At 55.5% G+C, this 24,525-nt stretch overlaps 1 protein-coding gene across 3 annotated transcripts in view; it reads left to right on the forward strand.

Moving 5' to 3' along the window:
- AGRN (agrin) overlaps positions 1 to 24,525 on the forward strand; it is a 139,596-nt gene that overhangs the window by 77,495 nt on the left and 37,576 nt on the right. For all 3 annotated transcript variants that reach the window (XM_080380029.1, XM_080380030.1, XM_080380031.1), the window contains 4 exons: positions 15,492 to 15,707; positions 16,918 to 17,142; positions 19,275 to 19,499; positions 19,648 to 19,854. In XM_080380029.1, the coding sequence (XP_080236155.1) occupies positions 15,492 to 15,707; positions 16,918 to 17,142; positions 19,275 to 19,499; positions 19,648 to 19,854 (873 nt within the window). The remainder of the gene's footprint in view (positions 1 to 15,491; positions 15,708 to 16,917; positions 17,143 to 19,274; positions 19,500 to 19,647; positions 19,855 to 24,525) is intronic.

Consider the following 24,525-nt stretch of genomic DNA (forward strand, 5'->3'; position numbering starts at 1 on the left):
GTGATGAGAGGTTTGATTTCTGTTTGTTTCTAGCATCCCTTGGTGGAGTCGTGTGTGCGGGAGGCAAGATTGCTTTTGTTGTTTGCTCTGCAGAGGGCAGGGAGAACAATAAGCCCTCAGAGAGCCCTGAAGCCAGGCTGGCCGAGAGCTGGGCTGCCTGCTCAGGTGGATCAATAGGATGAGGCACCCAGCTCCCTGTTGTCCCTCTCTTCCTGCCGCCCTCCTCCCCTGGGTGCTCCGAAGTGGTGTGGAAAGCCCCTTTGGCTGGGGTGCCTGGGAGCAAGGTCCAGGTGGATCACGGTGGCACAGCAGACAGCCCTGGAGCTGAGAGCAGCAAGAGGGACACAAAGCTGTGTGGAGCTTGTGTGGGAGGAGAGCAGGGCTCTGCCTTCCTGGTGGCGGTGCTGGCTCTGGCCATGCCTGCGCGCACGCTCTGCTCCCGTTCCTGGTGCGGGCAAGCCCCCCCAGTGTGATCAGCAGCAAGGGGCAGATAGCGTAGCAGTGCAGGGTAAGCGGCAGCTGTGTCCTCTGCTGGTGCTGCTCTCCCTGCCGTGCTAGGGAGAAAGAAGCCTTCTTGGAGCCACACAGGCTCGGGCAGCCTCTTTGGCTTCTCTTGCTATCACCAGCTCTTTGGTCTGGCCCATTGGGGTTCCTTCCTGGATCAAGCACAGGAGTGCACCCTAATCTCAGAGCTACATCTTGCTTCAGCATGGCTTGAGCATTGAGCGAGCATCCCTCATGGACAGGGAGAGTTGTGGTAGCTCGCCAGGGTGGTGGGAGCCAGCCCTTTTGCTGTTACCCATGTGTTAATGGCACCAACCAGCTGTGGGTCCTGTCTGCAGAGTTTGGAAGCATCCGAGAAGGCTGAGAGGGCTGGACACCCGTTTCATTTTGGCAAGCGTGGATAGAGTGATGCTGGCCCAACCTGTCACACCAGGCCAAGGGAGCAGCTCTAAACGCTTATTTGTGGATGCATAAAATCAGCAGTGACACATGAGATGAGGACATCTGAGAAAATGAATACTGGAAAAATGCTTTCTTGTGCCTGGCAGCCCCATAAATACAGGGTTTGCAGAACAGGTCCAGGCATGGGGTTAAGCAAAGAAAATGCTGGTGCAGGTGGCTTTTCAAGTCTGCATAGGAAATCGGTTACTGGATTATTCCTACAGTGCTCTCGGTCCTGGGCATTGTCTTTCACCTGGCTGCTGGATGCCCTCTCTTTGGCACCCTGTTACAGCTTTGCCTCGTCAGGTCTAGCTCCCTTTCCCCTCCAGCGGCTCCCTCTTCAACTAGTGTCCCCTCTGCCATGGAGAGACAGCCACCAGCAGCACTGTGAGGACCAGTTCCCAGCATCCCTGCTGGGTGGCTGTATCTGCCTTCATAGGCTGTGAACAGTGCCATGTGTTATGGAGCATCTGATCCATGCCGGGGGCATGTTAGGAAATGCTCCTCGCCTGTAGGTAGAATCACAGAATCATTTAGGTTGGAAGAGACCTTTAGGATCATCAAGTCCAACCATGAACCCAGGACTGCTAAAGATGACTTGATGAGTTTGGGCAGAGCATTACCATGGCTGTGCTGAGGCAGCAGGAGAAACCTGGAGGGTGCGTGTGTCTTGCCACCCTGCAAAAGTGACCATTCTGCTAGGGACAGCCAACTGGTGTTGGGAACTGGAGTTTCACGACGTCCCTGCTCTTTTCCAGCGCTGTGTCTGCATGGCTGGCAGCTGAGGAGGTGATGCCTGGGCATGGGGAGGGCAGTGCGTGGGGAGAGGCTTTAGCTGGCTGCGCAGGGCAGTGGTGCTTGTGGGCACAGAGCGCTGCAGCCACGTATCGGAGGTCCTGGTCTTGCTCCTCCTGTTTGATACTTCATCAGGAAAAGATGCTCCTTCCTTTTATTCGATTTTTAATTAGCATCCCATAATTCTGGTGAGCAGCTTCCTCTGGCCAGTAACCTATTGGCACAGATGTAGGGAGGGGAAATAATTGTGGTGCTTACCTCGGGTCGCCTGCTTTGCTTAGTTCTGCATGCTGCCCGCAGCCTACCTGCAGCCCTGAAGGTAAATCCTGCGGTGCGGCGGTGAGAAGGCTGGGGCTGGTTCGTGCCTCAGGAGATGTCCATGCTGTCCGTAACCTCCTCCCACTGCCAAATTCATGCTGAGCCCTTCCTTCTCCAGTCTCTGTTGCAGAAAATACTGGGAGGCAGCCCTGGGCTTTTCGTTTCTCAAAGGAGCCAGGTTGCTTTCTGGGCAGCTCTGCGCCTGCTCAGGGGGACGGGGAGGGGACACCTAGCCACCCTGGGAAGAAAGCCATACAAATATAACTTAAAATAAAACACAAGCTCTTGGATTTTGTTCCTTTTGTGCGTGGCAGTACTGGAACACCCTGCTGGCTTTGGCTGCTAATCCCAGCCTATTTCTCTTTTGACACAGGCCAATATAAGACTTGGATGCTGCAAAATGAATTCATAGCACAGGCTTCATGGCTGGGCTGAATCTCACTAGAACAGGAAGGTGCTGCAGATCTGTCTTTTTTTGTCTGCCCACAGATGCATTTCGCAGCCCCCAGTCTTTTCTGACCACCCCACGCTCTCTTCTTTTCACACCCGTGCTTTTCCCGTCCCCAGCCCTCTCCTACGCATGCGGTTTGAAATGCTGGGAGCTGAGTTGCAGCAGCCAGAGCAGGGAAAATGATCCGCTCCAGCAGTATTCCATCTCGCTACAGCCTTGGGCTGTGGTGTCCCCCCATGTCCGCTCCCCACCTGGCAAACGCTGTCAGACAGTGGGGCTGATGTTAAGCCTTGCTGGTGCTCCTCTGGGTCAAGAAGTGGAACAAGTGTGTGTGGGGAAGGGGTGCCCCTCTGTTTGGGGCACGGGCTGCCCCAGGGCCGCGGCAGCTCAGTGCAGATGCTCCGGTAGCAGGAGCGGTGGGCAGTTGTTTCTGCACCTCTGGCTGTGTCAGCTGAGGCTGGTGTGGCTGAGTGAGAAGGGACTTGGAGTGTTGGAGCGTGGCGGGGAGTCTTGTCACACATCACGGAACGGAAAAAAATCACTCTCTCTGTGCAAGGTGAAATTTTTGTACCAGGCTTCTCAGCAGCTGCTCACTTTTAATTACACAGTGCCTATTCCTCCTCTAAGACTTCGTTGCAGCGCAGACTGAAGTGCTGACCTCCTGCACTGCCGCTATGGCACTTGCACCCACTGCCTTGGGCGTGGGGGTGTCCCAGGGTGCTCTCCTGTTTGCTCCAGGATCTTGAGCAATTTATGCTCTCCATCCCCTGCCTGGCCCAGGGGTCCCACAGTGAAGCCACCGTGGTTACATCTTTGGCTTCCCCTTCCTTTTTTCTTGCTCGTGGTCACACCCTATGGCAGTGAGGCAGCGGCTGGCGAGCCAGGACTGGGCTCTGCTTGTGCAGCTTCACGCCCATGCCATCGCCCCAGGGCCCAGCCCGGCTTTCTTGCCTGCTGCTGCAGTGGGAGTGACTGTTATCCTGCCTGGGTTTTGCACCCTGAGCATCACAGCAAAGTGTGCTTCAGCCGAACCAGCTCAGGCTGCTTCGGGGTTGCTCTGGAGAGAGGAGAGATGCTAAACATAGCTCTTCAAAAGCTGAGTGGTAGATAAGGTAGCAGCAATTATTAGACACCACTTTTGATCTCTTGAGAGCATTTTCTTCTCCATTTACAGTGAGGTTTGAGCGTTCTCTTGGGGATCAATTTATGCACTTTCATGATATGTGGCTTAAGTGTTAGAGGAAGAGTAGATGGGAGATCTGCTAGGGTGTTCCTGTTTTGACCTGTGTTGGGTCCTTGCTAAGGTTGCAGACCCCCAAGCTTGCCTTGCTCTCCCCACTTCCCTGCCTCACATCTCCCAGGACTATCCTTCCAGCGTATAGTCTCAGAGCATTGTGACAAAGAAACAGAGTTTTGTCTTGCTTTGTCTTCTCTTCCCCTTGGTCGTGTCACGCTGAAGTCAGTGTGTGATACCTTTCAGAGAGAGCTAGTGCATCACTACCAGCTCCTGAGTTAACCCACTGCAAATACTGCCTGGTGCTGTGCTGTGGCAGAGGATTTCTGGCCAAGTGAACGTGTTTTTTGTAAGAACGTGCCCTGAGGTCACAGTGACACAAGCAGTCTTGCTGTTTCGGTGGCAGGTGTTTGCTGAGGACTGGAGTGGCTGTAGCTGTGCAGCCACACATGCTGCAGGTATGCTGGGTGGTGCTCGGCCAAGGCAGGCGTCCCAAGCATCTTCTGCTAGAAGTGGGGATCCAGCTCCTCCGGGATGAGGCTGTGGGGCCGGGGCAGTACGGGAGTCTGTCTGTGCTGCATAAACAGGTGCTCTGCCTGCCAGGGTGACCAAGGCCGAGTGCCTCCTCTCCTGGATGTGGCACTTGGTGCAGAGCTGCTGCCAAAGGTGGCGGGGCGGGCAGCCCTCTGCCCTGCAGCAAAGGGGCAGCCTGGGGTGGGCTCGTGTGTGGTGGGATACAGCGTGCAGCTGAGGGGAGGCCAGGTCAGTCCAGACCCTGTGGCTTAGGGATGCAGTCGCTGCGCTGAGCGCTTCCTATGAAGCGCAGAGGGAGAGCGATGGACAGCAGGAGGTGTGGAGCTGGCTGAGACCCCCATGGCAGGAGCAAGCTCCTGGCAAAGCGCACAAGCTGAGCTTGCAGAGTGCCGGGCAGCCTGGGGCCTGGGAAAGGCTGGTGAAGGGCGCTGTGCGGGCGCTGCCAGCCCTGCAGCTGAGGGTGGCCTTTGGACCTGCTGCGGCTGGGGAGGAGCCGTCTTTCCTTCCAGGCATCCAGAGGCTGCTGCAGCCCTCCTTGCCTTGCTGAGCTAATCTCCCTGATTTGTAAACATTCTGTTTTGCACAGCCTGGCCTCTGCAGGCAGGTGGGAGCAGGTTAAAACAATCCAATTTTTGCCTTTCCGTTGCCGCCCTCCTTCTTGTGGGCTACATAGGGGCTGCCATCCCACCTGCGTGCGCTCTGTGTGTGTGTTGAGCTTTGGGTGTTCTGCTGCGGCATGGCTCCTCGGGGCGGATTCCTGCTCTTGGCAGCTTGCTCTGTGGTGAGGCTGGGGGGGTCTGTGTGCACTGGGGTGTGCAGGCAGGGCAGCGGGAGCCTGCTGCTTAGGCTGGCTCCTTCCTCGCATCCCTTGTGGAGCAGGTTTCCAAACCGCTCCTCTCTCTGATGGAGGCTGATGAATTCTTCCAGTGATTAGGAGCCGTGACAGTCTGCTCAGAGCTGCTCTCACAGGGGGTTTGTGACAGATTAATGAGTCTTTTAAGATGATGTTTGATTTGCAAGAGTGACTTTGATGTTTTAGACCCAAGAACAAGATGCTTTCAACACCTCCCTGCTCCACCCTGCCCAGCGCACCCCGGGTACTGCCTTCGCCTTGCTCACTGCCATCTCTCTGCCTCCAGCACGTGATTTTGCTTTTAGATCTTCCAAATGATCAACTTTTTTTCCTTGCTGCCCACCCCTCCTGAACCCCAGTTATAAATGGTGTACTCAGCTCTCCTCCTGCTCCTCCTTTGTCCACTGTGACCAGTGCTGCCCAAATTGCTGGTGTCAGCCCTGCGAGGTGCCAGGCTGCCTTTCCTGGGGGCACAGGGGCTACAGTGCTGACTGCTCTGCCGCTGCTGCTCACGTGTTAGATTTCATTTGTGGTGGCTTTTAAAAAGTGAAGAGTTTTTTCAGGCAGCTGGGCTGTATAAAAGGTTGTGGCTGGTGATGGCCATGTTTCTGGGCTTCCCCTCGCTGTCTCCCCAAGGGACACAGGGGCATGGATTGTGTTCGGCGGTGCTGAACTACCACACTGTGGTCTCATGAGACGATGCCTGGTTTCCCAGAGATCTCTGTCACACATAGAGCTGTGCAAGCAAGATCCTTGGAGAGCTGAGAGCACCACAGAGGCTTCCAAACTGGGTAGTGGATGCCTACTATTCTCTCAGCTTCTTAACGACCTTCCATCCTTAGAACGTGTTGGCTTGAAAACTTTTAAAGTGGTGTGGGGGCTTTTTCTGGAGAAGTTCTTGTGGCTTTGTGGACCACAGATTTGCAGCTGCAGTGTAGCTGACCTCCACAGCTAAACTGTGGAAATACAGATGTGCCCAATCCTGATGAGCGAGGAGGGGTGCTGCCTTCGCCATCCCCTTTGGTCCTGGAGGGCTGTACGCGGAGGTGCTGGCAGTGCCTTTAGCCCCTGGCCTGCTGCTGCTTGGTGAGGCTGACTGCAGCTTTCCAGACCCACGTCGGTGCCATTGCGTGAAGTCCCACGTTGTTGGCAAGGACGGGGTATGAAGTTGGGTGATGATGGGCAGAACTGGGGCTCGAGGACTTGGTGCTGGTGTGTCCCTGCAGCTGCCCTGGCTGCGCTGGGGGGTAGGGGCTCTAAGCAAAAGTGCCCGGGTTAAGCGGTGTGGTGTTACTGACACACGGTTTGTGCTCCTTTCCCAGGAGAGCCAGTGCCCATCTCAGCGTGGCCTGGGGGTGCCGGGTGGCCTTTAGCCAGAGCTGTGGGGTGGGCACCCTGGCTCAGCTGCCGGTGCCTGCCTGCGGCTCTCCTGGCCCTGCAGCCGAGGCCTCCGAGCAGGGCAGGCGGCTCCTGCTCCCTCACGGAGCCAGCCCTGGCTGATGCAATTAATATTGATGGCAGGGAGGGTGGGCCTGGGAAGAGGAGTAAATGTGCACAGGCGAGAGTCTGGGCTGGAGCGCCAGCCTCACCGATCTCCATGGCAACGGGCATCTCGCGCTCATGCAGAATTAATGCTGGCCTTCGCCATCCTGACACACACACCGCGCCGTCCCCGGGGCCTCGCGTTTCCCTCTGCTCTTTTGGCACAGGGAAGCCCCCAAAGCGGCTCTGCCCTGCTCATGGTGCACCAGCGCTGTCCTGGCGTAGAGCAGGCCTGCTCAGGCTGTCCTGGTGGATCCCTGCCCCTTCTCCGGCAGGGGGGCTCCGCCTCGGCACCCGGGATTTACTGTGCAGGCACCCTCGCCCCGTGCTGTCAGGCGTGCCGGCTTGTGCTGCTTGTCTCATGGCGGAGGAGCTGTGGATGGCAGCTCCCCCAGTAGCCCACTGGGCTCCAAGGGTGCTGTCTGGTGCTTCAAGTGGCTTCTTGCTGGCGCCACGAGGGTGGCTTTGCCTCTCTAGTGTAGGTATTTAACAAGAATCGGGACAGGACAAGTCACTAGTGACACACACCCACACACACCCAGGGGCTGAGTGGGGAGCGGTGGTAGGTGGGACACAGAGGTGCACATCAGCTCAGTGCCCATCAGTGTGTGCGTTAGGGGTTAAATGATGTATTGGAGCATCACAGGTTGTTCCCTCAGCTGCCCAGCCTAGCCAGGTCAGGGCTGCTCTCCACTCTGTATTCCCCAGTCCAGTCTGCTTTAAACAGCTTTTGCAGGGGAGCACCCACCACTTCCCAGAGAGTGTTTTTAATCCAGTAGCATTAGATTAAAAGGCAGCCACCTTGCACGTTTGGCACGGACATCCTCATTCTTCAGTTTCAGGCTCTTCCTGCGAACAAGAACGCCCAGTGCCAGCGGTTCAGCTCCCAGCAGGTCCCCAGAGGCACCGGTTGCCCTGACCTTCCTGGGTGTTCTGCAGGGAAGTGTCTCGTCCCCTGTCTGCAGCCCTTGCTGCAGGGACTTATGGCTGTGTCTGTCCAGAGCACACTGCGTGGCTTCGTGCGTTGTTAGCCTTTCCTCTCTCCTACCCCTTCCCTGTCACTGGAGACACTTTAAGCCATGAAACCAGGTACACCCATCCCCCCTCTCATCTCCCACCCACGAGCTGTTAATCGAGTTTCTGGCTGTGCTTTTCTGATTGTTTTTCTCGGCCCGTTTGGAGAAGGGATGGACTCCCCTGGGATCTGGAGCGGGTCCAGGCTGGCAGATGCACGTTCTGCCTCCAGCAGGCAGGCTTGGCTGGGGAGGGGGGAGCTGCCAGGAATCGCCTGCGCGTTTTCCCGGCGTCCCCCTCTTCTGTGGGTGCTCAGGCCCCCCAACCCCTCCTCCTCCTCCTCCTCCTTCTTCTCCCTTGGCAATATTCTTGCTGAGGAGGAAGCTTCGGTCCTGGCGGGGAGGAGCCGTGAGCCCACCCAAGCCCCTCTGGGTGCTGCTCTCAGTGGCCAGGGCGCGTGGGCAGGCAGGCGACGCTGCAGAGGGCCTGGCAGGGTGCAATAAGCAGTCGACAAGCTGCTCCGGTAGCATTTTTTTCTTTTCTGTACAGTGGAAAAGAGCAATTTTGACATTACATTTATGATTATTGTTATTAAGCTGGAGAAACATTTTCACGTGAATGTTTGGGGCTTATTAGGTAGAGCTCTTCACCTCAAGATCTCAAAGCACTTGACGAAGCCAGCTTGTTATTAATCCCTACTACTTACATTGAGCTACTTAGCTACTGACACCGGGGGTTTGGTGATTATTGTTATCTGTATTTTTTGTAAACGGGAGAACCAAGGTGCAGAACTAGGTGGGGGGGCTGAAGCTGGAAGCTCTGAAGCTGGAAGCAGAAGCTGGTCCCCATCCTCCCTGCCTGCAGCTGGCTGCTCTTTCCCTGCTGCTTGTCCTCACTGCTCTGGTCCAGGAGGCTCGGAAGAAGGCCGGTATGGATTGAGAAGCTGGCCTAAGAGCGTTACGTGGAGCACTTGGTGCAAATGGTGGCATGGCCGCAACTGGCAGCTGAGAGAGAAGAGGAGGGTGCTGGCTCCAGGCTGGGGTGTGCAACTTGAAGCCTTGGCTGCTGCTGTTTTTAGGGTGCAGGGGACTGAAGGAGGGTACAGGGCAAGGCTCTGGGGGTGTGTGTGGGTATGGAGACAAGGGGTTGCTGAGGCACAGGGCAAGCCTTCTGCATACATGTATTGTCACGGGTGCTCACTTGATGGAATAGTCTCGCCAGCTCCTGCCTGGGAGCGCTCTGGGACAGGCCAGTACATGTGTGTGTGCGCTGTGCAGCATCTTCATTTTTCCCATTCTCTTGGGCCCAGCTGAAGTGGAGCCTTAACTTCAACAGCAGTCTTCTCCCAAGCTGCCTGCAGCCTTGCACCAACTCCTGCAGCTCTCCGCAGAGCAGAGCCACATGCAGCTCATAGCCATTCTCGTGGTGGCTCTGGCCCTCCCTGCTGGGCACAGTGGAGCTGCCCTATTCTCAGCTGTCCTTACAGCCGTTTTGGGCATCTGTAGGCGCTGTTGGATGTGAGGAGGTGGAGCTGGTGCCATCTGCCCTGGCAGCTACTCGTGGAGTACCAGCCACCTGTGCCTGCACAGCCTGCCCAAGAAGATGCTGAGCTGAACCTTGGCAGGGGCTTCCCTGGTAATGAAGCATCCCACTCCCTCCCTGGTGCTAATTAGGGGGCTGCCTGAGAAAGTGTCATGGATGGGAGGGGGGGTTTGGATCTGAACCGGTGTCGTTACACCTGGTGCAATGGGTAGTCGCTCTTCCTGCAGGAGCAGCTTGGTTCTGATGAATGCCAGCAGCTCTTGGCCCGGACCACAGTAAGAAGGACTCTGCAACCCTGACTCTTGCTCTTCCCACCCCAGTTTCAGCTGCCAGCATGGATAGGCTTCCAGAAGCTCCTCTCAGCTTGTTATCTCTCTCCTTTCCCTTTTTCTTCACTCGTGGTTTATTGGTACCTGCCTTTCCATGTGTTGGTCTGGAGAAGCACCAGCAGGCTGGGGAAGGTGTTTCCATAGGTGACTTTGTCACTTGGTGGCTGTGCGTGGCTGGTGCCCCTGCCCTGCTGCCTTTTGGGAAGAGCCATCCCCCCTTGCCCCCCAGTATTTTCTGCAAACACCCCACACTGTGAGCCCCCCCACCCCACCCCAGGCCAGCCACATCTGCCCTGTAGGCAGTTGTGTAGTTAAGGGGCACCACAGTGGCACCCAGGTTCACTCCACCATCTGCCCATCTCTGGAGGGGCAGGAGGCAGCTGGCAGGCAGGCAGAGGCCACCCCTGCTCCAGCTGTTGTGGGATGGGAGCTGCCCAGCACGGTCCTGTTGCCTGTTGGAGAATGCAACTGCATGTTCTCCAGGCTGAGGCATTGCCCTGACCTTCTTCCCCTCTGGGCTGTTCAGAGGAGAGGCCAGAGCACTTTGCTGTGCCCCTCACCTTCCCCAATTAGCCAGAGGCCAGGAAACCCTCATTAGCATCCCTTTGTGCTCTTTACCTTGAACCAGGCAGTCACTGCAGGAGTGATTCGGTCAGAGCATGGCGTACCTGAGCTGGAGCCGAGGCTCTGAACCCAGTCAGGTCTTTCCCCTATCCCTGATCTCTTCTAAAAGCCTTTCTTGCTTTTGCAGGCTCGGCCTGGGGCTGCTGAGGGAATGGAGACGGCTGTGTCCGCCCATGGAGTCGTGCTGACTCAGTTGTGGCGGGAAGCACAGTGCCATGAATTATTTGTAGCAACACCTTTTGCTTTTCTCCTCCTCTACAGGAGGTGCACATTTTTATTATTATTGTTGTTGTTATTGTTATTTATTATCCTGGTTTTGCTCCAGTGCTGCTAAGAGACACGGAGAGGCTTGGCTGGCATTCAGCATGGTTACAATAAGCCCAAGCCCTCCCTTTTGTTCTGTACAGCTTGCTCGAGTGTTGTATGGATACCTCACTTTAGCTGTTTCTCTCCCTCATCTTCGGTGGCTCAGGAGGTTTGGGAAAGGTCAGCTCCTAGCTATAGCTTTTTTCTGCTCCAGATAAGTGCTGCTCTCATTGTTTGCCAAATGCCTCGCTGTGCCTCATCTCTGCAGCACTAGGATGATTTAACCAGAACCATGCTTTGCTTTAGATATAGCCTGCTCTCTGACCTTGCTGCACAGCCTTGCCATGTACTTTGTAGGCAGTTTTGGAGCACAGTCTTGAACAGGCTCTGAGAGATCCCACCTCCCCTCTGCAAGCGGGGAACAGCACAAAAGGCTGCAGCCCCCACCATCTCGAGCAGGGGCTCCATCTGTTGCAAGCTCATGCTGACTCTGGTTTGCCGCTGCCTTCCAGCGTCCACCCTGCAGAGATGCCTGTCCTAGCTGGCTCAGAAGCCTCCCGCTGCAGCATTGCTGAGGATAAGGCAGGTTTCGGGCTTGATTTTGACAGAGCGCTGCCCTGGTATGTCTGTTGAGTGATGCAGAAGGCACACTGGTAGGAAGATGTGTGGTCGCTGTGCTGGTGATGTTGTGCAGGTGTCACTGGAGGGGCAGCAGGCAGGCAGAGCCCTGGTCCCTTCGTGCGCTCCTGGTCTCTGGGGCTTGTTCCAGGCAGGTGGGCAGCCAGATCATTGCCTGGCTGTGCTGGCGAGCACCAGCTCTGCGCTCCTGGCTGCCCCATCTCATCTCAAGCTTCATGCTTGTCTCATCTCTTTGTTGTATCATGGCCTGACGCCCAGCAGAGCAGGGCCCGGCCCCTGGGCACCTGAAATAGCAGCAGTGCTGGGAACAGTGGTCTGCAGCCCCTCACTTGTGGGGTGCTTTGGATAGCACAGTCGTCACCAGCGCTGTCAGGAATCAAATTTAAGAGGTCTTTGTACTTTGTACTTCTGTATGCTTTATGTGCTGCATGGAATTTGTTCAGGCTGTCACACAGAAGTGTTAGGACAAGAGTGCCTCACTTATTGCTGCCTTCTGTCCACACCCAGCAAAGCAGCTCTGCACGGGGATTGGGATGTGGAGGGCTAGTCAGTGCCAAGTACCCTGGAACTGGGCTTCTTCTTGCTTCTAAATTCCCAGATTTTATTCCGTCTGCGTCAGTGATGGTTACCCTTCTTCAGTCCTCCCAGGTAAAATTAGAGAAAGACAGAGATGTTGGGGAAGAAGGAAGCTCCCTTTGAATTTCATCTTTTGCAGAGCTTGCTAGGTTGCATCATCTTAGCAGGCATAATAAACATGTTTCATCTCCTGGGTCTGGCAGGGGAATTAAGGCATTTTATTTTATTCTTGTTGGTGTTCTGAGCTTCGAACTGCATCCCAGCATTGGATGGGTGAGTTTTCAAAATCATCTGCTGTGAACAAATAGGCTTCTTCCCCAGCAGCAGCAGCGATGATTAGAAGTGAAAAAAACTTAACCAATCTGCTTGTCACAATTTGTTTCTGGTTTGAAGCATTTTTCATTCTTGCTTTGTCTGCTTCTCGGCCCGATCAACAAAACTCAACGAAGCTGGGTCCTCATCTGCAGGAAGGACCAAAACATGGTGTTTGGGGGTTGCACCCTGCCATACTATTGCTCTCCATCCTGCCCGTGCGTCCGCGGGGCAGCCGGGCCATCCCTTTGAGTCGGAACGAGCTCTGAGGCACTGTGGTGTGCAGGCTTCTCTCCCAGGGATAGAGCTTGTTGGAAGGGAGTGGGAAGGTGTCTGTCAAACAGCGATGCTGTAAAAGCTCACTTTTACAACATTCAGTTGATGTGGAACAGGAGGGAAATAAATACCCTTTATGTCATCTCTTTTGCTCGCATATTGGGCTATTGTGTCCCTAATGTGTTTATGAAATACAGTTCTGGGGGTAAGGATAGACGGAAACTTCAGTTCTGATAAAATATCAGTTTTCTTTATGTGGTTCAACCCAAGTAACTTCATAATACTTTGTGGCCTTTTTGTCATGGCTTTTATCACTTCAGATTAAGAGATTCTTAAGTATATGTGGGCAAAAAAATTACAGGGAGAATCACTTCAGAGGTGCCAAGACAAAGTTTGGCTCCAAATCTGAATGAACAATTTAAAAAGTTTCTTTGAAGAAATGTCAAAACCATGAACAACGTGATAATTCCTCCAGAAGAGCCGTCCAGTGCTGAGAGTGTTTTCCTGTCGGGTCTGCAGGCTGGGTGCTGGGTGCCCGGGAGGAGGAGCGGGCGGCAGGGCACCAAAGGCAAAAGTGCCGCTGCTGCCTGAGCTGGGTGGGAGGGAAAATGCACCCAAAAATAGCACCAAGGGTCTTAGGACAGGCTTTTTGATGTGCATGGTGCTGCCCTGAGTTGGGTCCCACTGGAAGCTTTCTCAGTTTGGGTGGAACCAGACTTGGGCTGACCGTTCACTTCAGAAGCTTCTGCCTGGGATGTGTGAGGCTCCATTGCCTTGGATGGGTGAGGCTCCTTTCCCATACTCGGGGCAAAGGACAAGAACAGAAGACCTCAAAAAAGGAGAGCGCTGTCCCTGTCACCTGCTTGCGAACCCGGGACACGCTTCCTACCTTGGTTTCCCTATCTACGGGTGTGCTGCTGGACCTGGGCTGGCGTGTCCTGAAGACAAGTGCCTTCAGATGGGCGCCTCTCCCCCCTCGCCTTCAAGCAGGCACCTGATGGAACTCTGCTCCACGCTGCCTCTGCATCCTGCAACTGCTGCATGCACCAGCTGCCTGCCCTCAGCTCCCCTGCCCTCGCCTTCCCTTCTGTAGGTCTGATCTCTAAGGCAGCTCCACTTCTGCCTCCCCTGCAACTGGCAGCTGATTATGCACTACACAGTTACACTTCGGCTCCACAGACCTGTGCCTCAGAGTGGGGGATGAATCCCCACTTGTCCTGCATTTCACATTCCTCACTCGCACACCTCCCCTGCACCCTCTAATCTCAGAGCTCAACACACTTATCTGCATTTTTAGGGGGAGGAGGAGAGAGAGAGGAATGGAAGAGCAGCAATGGAAAGAGCAGGAGAAACTATCCTGAACGCTTCATAAAAATGACGAATTGCTTTTAGATATTGGGCGGGAGAGAAACAGAGTTCTTCTTTATTTGATGATATTAGTCTCTTAGTGCGCGTCCTTGCTGTGCATATGAGCTCAAAATCTCAAGGCAGTCAAAGGCAAACGCCTGGGAATTGAAGTGTAAATGAGCCACTGTCGAGCATTTTATTTTGCTTTTATGATTTCTCTTTCATTATGTAGGTCAGTCTCCACTTCCAACGTATGCTGTGTGCGTAGGAGAGCGCGGGGCAGTCAGGTGTGCCGGAGGGTGGCAGGGGTGCCGCTGCACGTGGACGCAGTGGCAGTGCGGTGGGTGCCGGTGCAGGGACCGCACTTGGCGCAGCAGCTGTGCATGCAGGGCAGTGCAGCGTGCGTGCGGTATGTGCCTGACCACCTGCGCATAAGTACCTGCCCAGTGGCACCAGTTGGGAGTGGAGGGCTGTGCCCATGCCTTTAACCACTGGGCAGAAAGCTCTGGCATCTCTTGCTGTCGCTGTCTCACCTGCAGACACTGAGTCCAGAGACACCTGTCTTCTCCCTTCCTCCCTCCAACTGAAGAATTACACTTCCTACCGCATTAGCAATTCAGATGCTGAACTGGTCTGTGCTGGCTGTTCTGATTAGTGGATGTGATAAAGAGATTTGTGCATCTCCTTCAGAGAGACACAGCCACGTGATTTGGCTGCTTTGCATAAACGGCAATGAATAAAGCAGCGTCTTGTGTGGGACAATCTGTCCCACACTGGGACAGGTGATGACGTTTTCTTCCCTATTCCTTGACTTTCCTTTCTCTTGCTGGTTAGCAGAAAACATGTGTTGCGAAGGACTCACAAGGGCTTGAGCAGAAGAGCCTTGGACAGAGCAAGTGCTTTCTGGAGCCCTGGGGATGCTCCTCCATGTCTGTAGTGGAGGGTGGAGGGGTTGGAGGCACCTCCCTGGCCATGAGCTGCACTTGGTCCTCCCTGCTGTGGTGCAGAGCTGGTGACAGACCTTTCTTTCTCCAGTTCATGCTGGCAATAAGCGGAACGGGCAGCCTGGAGTGAGAAGAGGCACAAAGGAGGCAAGAGGGCTGACCATGGGTTTGTTAGCTCCTTTTGGACCATGCTGTAGCCCAGCCTCTTTCCTCCCTGTCCTCGCGTGGGATGAGGGTGCCTAGCACTTATCCTGCCTCACCTGGCTGCTCTCAAAGGGCAGCATTGCTCAGTCACTCATCCGCGTGGGATGGGAGCGTGGTGCCTGAGGGCAGAGGGTGCTGCTTTCCAGGACAGCCTCCCTTCAGAGGAAGCTTTCTCTGGGTCACAGGCTTTACCAACCCCACTGTTCATGCTGTCCTTCCCCATGGCCTCCGTGCTGTCTGCTCCGCTCAGCAGAGGCACAATGGAGCAGGCGCTGAGGTTACTGGTGCCTTTGCTTCATACCCATGCTCTGGGCACAGGTGGGAGATGGGGGCTCAGGGCGCAGCAGCCCTGACAGGGCAGACCCTTCTTGTCGGGCACAGCTCAAATGCTGTAGGGGGACCCAACTTAACTGCCTGGTTCCTGGCAGGCAGCGAGAGGCAGCGTGCTGATACGATGACATCCTTGCCGTAAGCCAGGAAAGGACCTTGCTGTGCCTAGAGCATCCTCCTCTCGCTGGCACTATCCTTGCAGTCCTGGGCACCCAGAGGGCTGCAGCCCCTCTCTGAGCCTGAGTGGTGTGAGCAGCTCTGCTGGGGAGAGGGGGGAGACCTGGGTGGGTGCCTGCACCCTGGTGCTGGTCTGCACCCCTCCTGTTTGCAGAGGAGCAGCCATGGCTCACCTATCTCTCCATGTGTGTGCCCACAGCGTGTCGAGGGATGCTGTGTGGGTTCGGGGCGGTGTGCGAGAGGAGCCCCACCGACCCCTCCCAGGCCTCCTGTGTCTGCAAAAAGACAGCTTGCCCCGTTGTGGTGGCCCCTGTCTGCGGCTCTGACTATTCCACCTACAGCAACGAGTGTGAGCTGGAGAAGGCTCAGTGCAACCAACAGAGGCGGATCAAAGTCATCAGCAAGGGACCGTGTGGTGAGTGCAAGGGCAGGCTTCCCTGCTTCCAGGAGGCAACTGTGTGAGACCAGGGAGACTTGTCCTGAGCTCGTGTCATCACTGTGGTGCTGGTGTTGTCCTGTGGGATGGGGACAGGTCTGATGGGAAGGGACACTGAGAGCATCACCAGCTCTGCCTGTGGGATGGGGACAGGTCTGATGGGAAGGGACACTGAGAGCATCACCAGCTCTGCCTTGCTCATCAGCGGAGTTTAATAAGCAGGGAAACCAGTGATCAAAGGCCATTCAAGAGGTGTGTGGCAGCCCAGTGGGGAACAGCCCTCTGCCTCAGGCAGCTCTGCCTACTGCCCCATGCTGCTTTCCCGGGGTGGGTCACGTCTGCCACAGCTAGAACTTGGAGTTGGAGGGACCAGGCATATGCACAGGCCGGGTGGGCTGATGAAAGCCCTTCCCCAGCCTGACATTCACCAGCTGTGAGCACGGAGCTGTGTAAATGAGACCCCAGTCTCCTCATCTCAGAGTAAATTAATGTGACCTTTCTCTCATGTGGTGCTCTGGCTTGCGATAAATCTGCACCCAGCACTCCTGCTGGGGCTCTTGTCAGAGAGGAGAGAGTGCTGAGTGATTTATTTAAAATAATAATCATTAAAAAGTGACGAATAAAGCGGGGGGGAAGGCAAAAAAAGCCGGCAAATAAGTTTTGGCCCTTCCCTGTCAGTGAGGAAATTGCTCCTTGAGCTCTTCCTCTAATTATGGTTTGCAGGAGATGCCTTAAGGACCCTTGTTTTGCTTGTTTGCTGAAGCAAGAGGCTCTCGGAGAGCATGTGCAGGGAAGGGAGCTCACAGCAGTGAGGCTGAGAGGTTTGGAAAGGAGGGGCTCTGCTTGAAGTGCCAGGTGGGGCGTGAGCTCCCTTCCTCCCGTGCTGTGGGTTTGGGGCTGATCCTACAGCCTCATGATCCTGCCTGCCTCCACGGACATTGGGGTGGATGAGCTCGCTGCTCAGGACCAGGTACGTGGCACTGGCTCCAGCATCTGCTAAAGCTGATGGAAGGTCATCCATCACCATTGTGTACGTTCCTGGGCACCTGGAGGGACTGGGGCTGTCTAGGTAGATATTGTGGTGTGTCAGGCTTACTTGTCCTGTGAGAGAAGCGAGCAGGAGTGGGCAGCCCAGGGGCATGGGTTGCTGTGCTCACACCTGTGCTGTGCCCCCTTCTCTCTCCTGCAGGCTCCAAGGACCCCTGCACAGAAGTGACCTGCAGCTTTGGCAGCACATGCGTCCGCTCCACTGATGGCCAGTCGGCCAAGTGCGTCTGCCCGTCGTCCTGCAGCGGCATGCCCGAGAGCACAGTGTGTGGCAGCGACGGCAAAGACTACCGCAGCGAGTGCGACCTCAACAAGCATGCCTGCGACAAGCAGGAGAATGTTTTCAAGAAGTTCGATGGCGCTTGCGGTGAGTCCCCTGTCTCACTAAGGGTATTGCTTTTTAAAAACGTTTCCCTCTGCATCAGGAGCATTGAGGGCAAACGAGTGGGAAATGGCAAGGACTGGGGAGAAAAGCTTGCCCGCACGCCTGCTATCATCAGCTCAAAAATGTGGGCTGGGCAGAAGAAGGTCAGCCTGTGGGTGGTGGCTTCTGAAACTCGGACTAAACCAGTGCTTTCCCTGTAGCATTTGGCTGTGGGTGTTTCTGCTTGGGACCTACTGACCTAGAGAGGAGTTGCAACATCTGTGCCACCTCCTTTCCCTCCTGCTGCTTCCCCTGGCTGGAGTCCCCCGGCTGCTGCTTTTGGCAAGAAGCCTGCTGCTAGCTGGCGTCCCAGGGCTTGCGGGCAGGCAGCTCCTTCTAATTAAAGGAGCCCGCCAGGCACAGATCCCAGGGTGCAAACACAGTCCTGCCACTCTGAGGATGGCTTCCTCTTTGGCTAATGGTGGCTGTGGATACTGGTAATTAAAAGCAACTGTATTCATTAGGAAAACTGTGAGATCAGCCAGGACACGTGCCAGACCAGTGTTTGTCCCCAGGGGAAGGAGTGTGGGAGTGTGTTTGGGCAGGCTGCAAACCTGGAAGAGCTTTTAATTGTGCTTTTAGTGCTCAAGTCCAAGTAGGGCGAGATGGGTGCAAGTGGGAGGTGCAAAAGAGGTGATGGACCCTGATGCTGAGTGCCTCGGGTTTCTAGGGCAGAGAATAGGCTTTAAGCCTCACTGCTTCTTTGAGGTTCTCCTGATTTTAGCTGGGCATCAGCAGAAACTCAGGCAGTCTGGGTTGCGTGGCTGGGCTACAGAACCCCAAAATACTTGAAGGTATTTGGGCTCTAGGGCGTATGCCCTAAGGCTTGAGGATGTACTGCAAGGTAGGAGAGAGGGTGGGAAATGATCGTTACAGGCAGAGCACATCTCAAATATCCTCATCATGCAGTCCCTGAGGTATGTCTGTGCATCTGCCTCATCCCCAAGCCTTGTGCTGCAGTCCCCGTTTCCTCAACTGTGCCACATCCCTGCCCCGCTACAACAGCCTTATTTACGCACAGCTCCCTGAGCCCACGCGAGACGTTCTTGTGATTTTGTTGGCATTTGTAGAGGCCTCCAAGGAGGTAACACATCCCTGCCTGTCTGCTGATGTGACTGCAGGGCAGCAGTGGGCATGGGCAGCTCTTGCCCGAGGGGGAATGAGAGATGGATTGGGTAGGTCCTGCAGGAGCTCCTTCATCTGCTTCGTTTCCATGAGTACTGTGTTTGCTGAAGTGGACAAAGCAAAAGACTTCAGCTGTGATCCTGTCCTAGGCCAGCCTTCTCCAAGGGATGTGAGGGTGGTGGAAAGGGATTTTCCTCACCTGCTTGCAAGAGACTGTGGAAATGGGATACCTGTTTCCTCCCCTCACCAGCCTGGGACTGTGGTCAATGCAGGGATTTCATACTAGTAGGATTAAAGGGTGTAAACACTGGGTCTTGTTTATGCAATTGTAGACAATGAATCAGCACTCTCCAGGTACGGGCTTGGCAAGGAGGAGAAAAAAACTAGGGGAGAGTAGGGATTAGAGAACAGTCAGCACCTGTTTTGCCCATGCCTTTGATATGCTAATGTACGCTCAGCTCATCAGAGAGGATGATCTGGATAAACCCAGATTAGAGCAGTGGGAAAAGGCAGCATGCGGCCCTGGCTGCCTTCAGGGCTCTTCCAGCACTTCGGGAAGACTGGAAGGGAGAGTGGGAGGAGTGGGGTGGGGGTACCAGGCATCCTGCAGTGCCCAGTGAGCTTGGACTCGGTAGGTTCACCCGGGTTGGGGGAGAAAGCCCTGTCCCCTTGGCAGAGGCGATGTTGGCAGCTCAGGATGGGGAAAAAAGGCAGAGCTCTTCCCATCCAGCAATCACTTTGGAAAGGGCACGTGTGCAGCTCAGTAAAGAATGAGTCCCTACGTATGCAGAGCCCTACAGATGTCCAGTCTCGAGGAAGAGGTAGGCACACGCTGAGTGCCAGTGTCTGGAGGCTCCCAGGGCCAGCAGATGGGAGGAGGGCAGGCTGGGAACCACTGCACTGGGCAAGATGTGAGTGTACCTAACCATCTGCTCTACCTCTGTGCACAGACCCTTGTAAAGGCATCCTTAACGACATGAATCGTGTTTGCCGGGTGAACCCCCGCACCCGAAGGGCGGACCTGCTCTCCCGCCCTGAGAACTGTCCCCCAAAGAGGGAGCTCGTCTGTGGTGACGATGGGGTGACTTATGACAACGAGTGCATGATGGGGCGCTCAGGGGCCATCCGGGGACTGGAGATCCAGAAGGTGCGTTCAGGGCAGTGCCAGCATCAGGGTAAGTACCTCTCTGCTTCCTGGGGAGCAGGAACATTCGGGTTGCTGACCTTCCCTGCTGCTCCATGCCATGTTCTTGGCAACGCGAGTATACCCCCTTCCCCTGTCCCCGGGGTGGGTGCAAGCGGTGCTGTCCTCTCTCCTCCCAGACAAGTGCAAGGGCGAGTGCAAGTTCAATGCTGTCTGCCTGAACCGCCGCGGCACCACGCGCTGCTCCTGTGACCGCATCACCTGCGATGGTGCCTACCGGCCTGTCTGCGCCCAGGACAGCCGGACCTACAGTAACGACTGTGAGCGCCGCAAAGCTGAGTGCCACCAGAAGGCTGCCATCCCAGTAAAGCACAGTGGACCCTGTGGTAAGCACTGGTGCCACCGGGCTGGTTGCCCGCAGGAACACTGGTACCCCCACACCTCTCACTTCCCAGCCCCAGCAGCCACTTTAAGCCCAGCCTGCATCAGTCCCTTCTGTGCAGGCTGTGGTGCTCGCGTTGATGCTGGAAAGCTGCAGGTAAGTTGTGAGCAGGGGCTCACCGTCTGAGCAAGCCACAGGCTCTCTTCAGTCTTGTGGCTGACAAGCCCTGGAGATCGGTTCCTCCCTGTTCTTTTTCCTTCCAGCAGTCAGCAGCCCTCGTGTGTGTGTGTGTGTGTGTGTGCACGCGCGCGCGTGTGTTCCTCCTTGGTCTTGTCTCTGTCTGATGTGCTCAGTAACACGGGGAAGAATCATTTGTGTTTGAACAGTACCAAACTGTCTGTGATGTCCAGCCGGTTTCTCTCATTCACCGCCATGACCAGGTGCACATTCGCCACCACGCAGTTCCTGCACAGCCCACGCCATTCATGCCTCCTCCCAGGGTAGTGCCAGCCCCCAGCTCCTTCCATGCTCCCCCTCCATGCCTGCCCGCTTCTCTCAGCTCCAGGTACTCTCCGTAAGGAACTCCTCCCAGCGCGCCCGCTCTCTGGAGGTCTCGCCATGTCTTTGTCTCATCTCTGGGAAAAGCTTTTGACCGGGGTGTATGTGATAGGATGGGGCTTTGGGTCCCTAGGATGTTGGGAACGTCCAGTTTAAAAATTACTGCACAGAAACTGAAGGAGGTGAAACACGCTCACTGGATTGATTTGTATAGTTGGAAGGACTGTTCATTTCAGCTCGAATTGGTTTTTACTAGATCTAGAACTGTGTCCTGTTATTTTAAGCTGATGTTTTATAAGGTATCACCGTATCAAACCTTCTGAAGTACTTGAAAATTAGGCCCCACGTTGCAGGTCTGTTTTGTTGGCTTTGTGCTCCTGCAGTAGGTTTTTAATGCTGCCAGGCCCAGCTGCTTGAAAACTCCTTGTCAGGCTCCCAAAATCACCCTCATTATAATCACAACTGTTGTTTTTAATCATCCGTTTCATTGTGTTTCTGCTGGTTGAACGATGAGGAGTCAGTTCCCCAAGTTCTTCCTACAGGGAGGGCAAGAGGCACCTTCGAGTCCCCCGTCCGCCCGGGCTGCAGGGCGCTGGTGCCGGATGGCAACGTGGAGCCTTGCCGGGAGGGCCTGCACGCCGCCAGGCCTGGCTCTGGTGCTGCCCCGCGCGCCACTGTGGAGCTGTGCTGGTGTCTGACCGGCCTCGGGGGCTGCTGCTGGCCCGGCGGGCTGCCCTGGGGCAGGGGCCCGCGGCAAAGCGAGGGGCCTGTGGCCGGGCCCTGAGGCAGCTCTGGGACCGAGGGGCCAGGAGGTGGTTGTTTGCAGCTGGGTGGCCGGGCCCTGGGCTCTCTGCAAACCTTCCCCTCTGCCTCCTCTAGTCAGGTGCTTGCTAAGGCTTCCCGAATTTCTGGGGTGAGCAGCGAACTCGTGCCGCTAGTTACCCTGCTGTCAGACATGCACCAGCTCCACCATGGTCAGTGGAGTGAGGCCAGTGGACAGCAGGATATGGTCCCTGTGCATCTGCCATTCCTCTCTCCATCTTCCTCTCTTTTATTTTAGCTTCCCTCCAACTTCTCTTCCCCCAGGCGAGGACTGCAGATGCACATGTCTGCTTTCAGGGCCTGCCTCCTTCTGGGGTAGGAGCAAACTAAGCTCGCAGTCTGGGGGAAGTAAATCAAAGCTGGGGCTCGGTCTGCCAAAGCCTCAGATTTCAAAGTCCACATGACAGCACCAGGCAGCCCTGCAGCAAACCACCACGAGGCGTGGACAAGCCTTGGGCCACCCATCAGCTTAGGAAGGCATCTCCTCCCTGAGCTCCGTGCTGCCCTTTGGAAATGAAGCACGTCCTCCTCTGTGTCACCGATTCAGACTCGGTGCGAGGTGGGAAACAGATTTAGAAACGGGGATGGGGTGGTGATGTTGCTTGCCAGACGGTGTGTCAAGACAGGTCTTCTCAGCGTGAGCACTGCTGGTGGTGCTGCCTTCTCTCCTGGCTGGCTGCCTGGCCGAGGCTTCCTCGGGTTGCAGGGTGCAGGTCACCGGCACCGGCTGGGGCAGGACCGTGGTGGCAGTGGGTGAGGGCAGGGGCCGAGGGAGCTACCGGCTCTGCTGCATCCAGCACCTGGGGCCGGGAGCTGTTCATCCATGCCTCCATGCTGTGGGGATGCAGGAGATGCACGCAGCTGGGGAAAGGGAGGGAACGAAAGACAGGCTGTTAGTGTGGTCGCAGTGTTTTAATGTTTCACAGGTACCTGTCTAATGAACTCTGAGCTCTGCTGCTGTCTTTTCCAGTAGCAAGGCAAAGGAGACAAAGCCAAACAAAACAGTCCAGGCCGTGTTTTTGGTCCTTCTCTACTTTGACACCATGATGGTGTGGCTGAGAAAGAAGGGATGGGATGAGACCAATGTGGACAGGAGGTGGAGGGAAGGTGTCTAGTTGCATCTGTCTTTTCCTCCCTGCCTCTCTCTGCTCTCTCCCCTCCCACTCTCTTTCTCCCTCCGCTCTCTCTCTCTCTCTCTTTCCTTTTTCGTCTGTGTCTTGTGTTTTACAGTGTTGCCTGTTTGGAGGAAGGAATTGTGTCCTCGCAGCACCCTTCTGCTCCCTACCCGGACATCTCTGCTAGGAGGTCGGCTTTCTCCCCTTCTCTGTAGCCAGTGACAGTCCTGGCCTCTTCTCACTGCTCCCCACCTCTCTAGTTTTGCTTGAGAGCCCCTGGGATGGAGAGATTGCCCTGGGTTTGCTCCCATCCCTCGCCCCAAACACTTCCTGCTGGAATGGAAATGCCTTGCAGTGCAGTGGGGGTCTTGTCTGATGCTTGCTGTGGCTTGACCCTTCGAGGCAAATGAGAGTGGGAGCAGAGGTGGGTGCTGTGAGCCCCCTACTCCTTAGCAAGCCCCTCTTCATCTGATACGTCAGTCTGGACTGCTCCTGATTGATCTTACCTCTCCTTTTGCCCCCAACTAACCCCCCTTTCTTCCCCACCTCCTCCTTCCCAGAGACTTTTGCCTGCCTGGGACTGTGATGCTTGTCCCTTTGCTCTCTGTAGTGTGTGTCACGCTTGTCTGTGCCGGTCCGGTGGGCAGGGGCTCTGCAGGGATTGCAGCTCCCCTCCCCAGTGCCCAGCAAAGTGCCCCGTGTCTTTTGCAAGCACTGAGGAGCTGTCTGTGCTCAGATGTGGTTTTTCCCTAGGAATACTCCCGTGTCCCTGCGGACCTGGTTCCGGAGCCCACTGGGTGTCATGGGCACAGGTCTGTGGGGCGTGATGAGTTATAAAGCAGCTTCAGGCCTCTTCTCCATAGCCATCCACAGGCGGGGCTTGCAGGAGAGCTCAGTGTCCCCCGGTCCCAGGGCTTGGTCAGGTTTCTGCAAAGCGCGGCAGCAGGTGAGGGATTGTGCCCTTGAATCAGAGCAAAGAACGAGCATTTTGCTTGCTCTGTGCCTTGGTTTCCCTGCCTACAAGATGGAGAAGGGCCAGGAATCAAAGCAGGTCTTGATTATAGCACAGCCTAAGGTCCTCGCTCGGTAGGTCCTCATTATATCCACCCACATGAAAACTGGTGCCAAAATCCCCATTGACGTCTGCAGGTGCCCAAGGCTGCATGCAAAATTTCACAGGCTGAGATCCAGGCTGTGAAGGAACTTCATGTGCTGCATCTCTGCAGGTTTGCCTGCTTGAGAAAGGCAAGGAATGTCAGGGTAGTGTTCTCCATCACGCCTGGCACCTCCCTGCACTCTCACTTACTACTCCCTTGCTCCCCAAGACAGGAATGTGAATTTAGATTTTACATGAGCGAATGTAATTGCCTCAAGCCTAGCTCAGTGCATCCTTACTGCCTAATTGTGGCCAGCAGAGGTGTTTCTCCATGCAAGCGTAGGTCTCTGTGTGTTTAGGGGACACGGTTATGGTACAGGTGTTCTTTTAAAAAGGTGAAACAGAAGCGGGAGATGTGAGCAGCATCACAGGGCTGAGCACAGCAGGGAATGGTTCCTGGTCCTTGGGAGCTGCTCTCAAACTTCAGCTGCAGGGAAGTTGGGAATACAGTTGAAGAGGCTGGGTTGAAGTAGTGGCCGTGTCCCTGAACTTGTCCCCCTCTTCCCTTGTTCCTTTGCAGACCCTGTGCTCTTAAGTTTTGACTTGGTAGGTGTTTAGAGCCAAATCCGAAATCCAGGCTTGCCTGTGTCCGTGCTATGGGCCATTTCCTTGCTGGTTGGCAGCATGCAGCCAGATTCCTGAGGGCTCAAGCCTTGCTCTTGCTCTGCAGATATGCCACCTTAGTCTGAGCAGGGGAGGAAAACCAGACCTGTTGCCCCGTGCCCTGTGCCATGCCAGCAGGCTCTGGAGGGCTTTATCTTTCCCACCGCACCCCGGCTTCGTGCCTGCCTCGCTGTTTGGTGTTGGTGGGGGGCTGCGCTGTTTGCCTGTTGCTTCCATCTCGTCTTGCTCACATTGTCTGTTCCCCCCATCCGTTTTGTCATGTGTCCTTGTCAGTGTTCAGTGCGGATTAAATCTGTGTCCTTTCCTTGCCCCAGGTCCTCAGGGCTTTTGTCTTGAGGCACAAGAAGGGGTTGCTGGGCAGTGCTGGGTCTCTCCCCAGCAGCTCAGCCGGTCCTGTCTT

Source organism: Falco punctatus, assembly GCF_963210335.1.
Source record: "Falco punctatus genome assembly, chromosome: 3".
NCBI lineage: Eukaryota > Metazoa > Chordata > Aves > Falconiformes > Falconidae > Falco > Falco punctatus.